Source organism: Gadus morhua, chromosome 7 (genome assembly GCF_902167405.1).
Source record: "Gadus morhua chromosome 7, gadMor3.0, whole genome shotgun sequence".
In the NCBI taxonomy this organism is placed as follows: domain Eukaryota; kingdom Metazoa; phylum Chordata; class Actinopteri; order Gadiformes; family Gadidae; genus Gadus; species Gadus morhua.
In genome coordinates this window covers 13,480,441-13,482,940 of record NC_044054.1, presented here as the reverse complement: position 1 = coordinate 13,482,940, position 2,500 = coordinate 13,480,441, and the positions used below count along the sequence as shown (strand labels likewise).

Below are 2,500 nucleotides of genomic sequence, written 5' to 3'. Positions count from 1 at the left end.
GTTCAGCATCAATGAGGGCTGACAGACTTTAATTTCCTGATTTTAGATCACATCCGTTGAACAACGTTGTAAACTTCCACTGGCAGCATGAAGAGAGGGTGAGCTGAAGCAGTCTGAATCTCAGTGATACTCTACCCTGTTGGATGATCCACTGTAAATGCATATTTTGATATGCACATCATTTCATCGCCGGAAGAAGAGATATCTAAATTCTAGGTTTTAAGTACTTTCATCCGCAAACCTGTACTCTCCCTCTTGCAGCAGGAAGAGAGGTTGAGCAGGAGGAGAACTCAACCGAATCTCAGGGATATTCAACCCTTTGGGATGAAACACTTTAAATGCATATTTTGACGCGCAAATCATGTCCTAGCCAGAAGGAAAGATATTGATAGGCTCTAATTTCCAGGTTTGAAGTACTTCCAACTGCAATGCTGTTCCCTCCCACCGGCCGATGCTGGCAGAATCAACCGCGTGGCATCGTGGCCGACTGGGAGGGGCCCCACATGTAGAGAGAGGGGACCCTACCTGGGAGGGGCCCCACATGTAGAGAGAGGGGACCCTACCTGTGAAGGGCCCCACATGTAGAGAGAGGGGACCCTACCTTTGAAGGGCCCCACATGTAGAGAGAGGGGACCCTACCAGTGAAGGGCCCAACACGTAGAGACAGAGGACCCTACCAGTGAAGGGCCCCACATGCAGAGAGAGAGGACCCTACCAGTGAAAGGCCCCACATGCAGAGAGAGGGGCCCTTACCTGTTAAGGGCCCACTGTGACGGGCCCCACTATAGAGAGAGGGGCCCCTACCTGTGAAGGGCCAGCTGTGACCGGCCCCACATGCAGAGAGAGGGGAGCCTACCTGTGACCGGGGCCTCGATGTCGAGCATGGTCTTCTCCTGGCGCAGGATGGAGGCCCCCTCGGCGATGATGCGCAGGGCGACGGCCTCCTCCACACGTCCCTCCTTGGTGAGGTGGGCCTTGAGGAGGTCCACCCGGGGCTTCCCCTCCACGTCGAACACCTCCTTCACCGTCAGCCGGTGGCTCAGAGGGAAGGGGACCGCTGGGGGGGCAGAGAAGGTTCAATGTATTGACGTGAAAACATGCATGCACCATTGTTTACTCTTCATTACAGCGGTTCTTAGAGGAACATGCCGGCCTTGGTGATCAAACCATTGTGCCTCCTGGATCGACTACAACATTGCCAACCATTGCCAACCCGTGTCCTTGGTGAAAGTGCTTTGTTCTGCCAAGCATTAAGCGCAAGCGCGCCTGCCAATATGACAAAGGATATTGGTAACGGATGTTTTAGTGAAGCCATGAGAGACGGTGATGATGGTTTGATAAAATAACTAAAATGCATTTTGAACATTTCCATCTCCAAACCTAAAAAACTATTTAATTGGGTCGGTCTGACCCAACCACCAACTAGTGGTCCTTTCATTAAAGGGGTAGCAACAGGTGGCGACCCCCCACCCCCCCCCCCCCCCCCCCCCCCCCCAACTGGATAATGACCCACTTTGGTTCCCCTTCCATAGTTTAAGAAGTACTTTAAGTCGATTCTGTGTCAGTAGAAATCTTTCTGTTGCATTGCCAATGATGTGCAGGTATGTGTAAATTGGTATGTGGCTCATGGATGCATACAGGTTGATTGTGGACACCCGGAACCTTCCCATTTGATGTCTTGAAATGCTGTGACTGCTAAATTGTACCCCTAACCCTTATGCTAATGCTGTGCTCCATGAACCATTCAATAGAAAGAATACATAGTAGTAACAGTCACATTATACGGTGTAAACTGCCTGCGTCCCCGCACCGTTTTTCATAATATCCTGTAATGGAAGGATGTAGGTTCTTATTACCCTTCCAGAATTATTATTATATATACCGGCATATTATTTTATCATTTAGCATTCAAATATTCATGTTATTCATGGTATTCACAACGTTCTGCATGTTGAGGCCCAGCCTTTATAGTGCTACTATAGGATTTCAAATATAAACCTTCATAAAAGATGGTAAAAAACACTGGTTTTCTTGTTCCCTCTGAAATAATATCACCCGCTACCACCTATCAACTTAACGTAGCAGTAATATTTTAATAATTTCTTACACAATAAGTGTAGAGCGGGATTCACACAACACACAGACACACACTCACGCTCCCACACTTGCACATAAACACAGACACACGCATAGATAAACACATACATACAGCTTACACTCCAACCCCCCATATGTAATGGAAACTATTCTTTATGAAGTGCTACGCTAGTAGTACTATTTGAGGAGCATCTACTCATCACAGGGTGCTGTTAATGGGCATCAGGGCGGTCGTCGTATTAATCAAGAGAGAGAGGATTGCTAAGCCTTAAGGCTTAAGTGCAGCATGATCAACAGTCTGTTAAATAATGGATGCTTGACCGGAGACACTAGGGACAGATCCAGCACCTCTAAGCCATCGCCAGGACAACGTCTGGTCCCAGCATCAGGACCAGGACGAGGC

General features: G+C 48.4%; 1 protein-coding gene across 1 annotated transcript in view; it reads right to left on the bottom strand.

The window, feature by feature from the left end:
• LOC115546747 (serine/threonine-protein phosphatase 2B catalytic subunit alpha isoform) overlaps positions 1-2,500 on the bottom strand; it is a 29,219-nt gene that overhangs the window by 21,429 nt on the left and 5,290 nt on the right. The window contains exon 2 of the mRNA XM_030360477.1: positions 857-1,057. Within this exon, the coding sequence (XP_030216337.1) occupies positions 857-1,057 (201 nt within the window). The remainder of the gene's footprint in view (positions 1-856; positions 1,058-2,500) is intronic.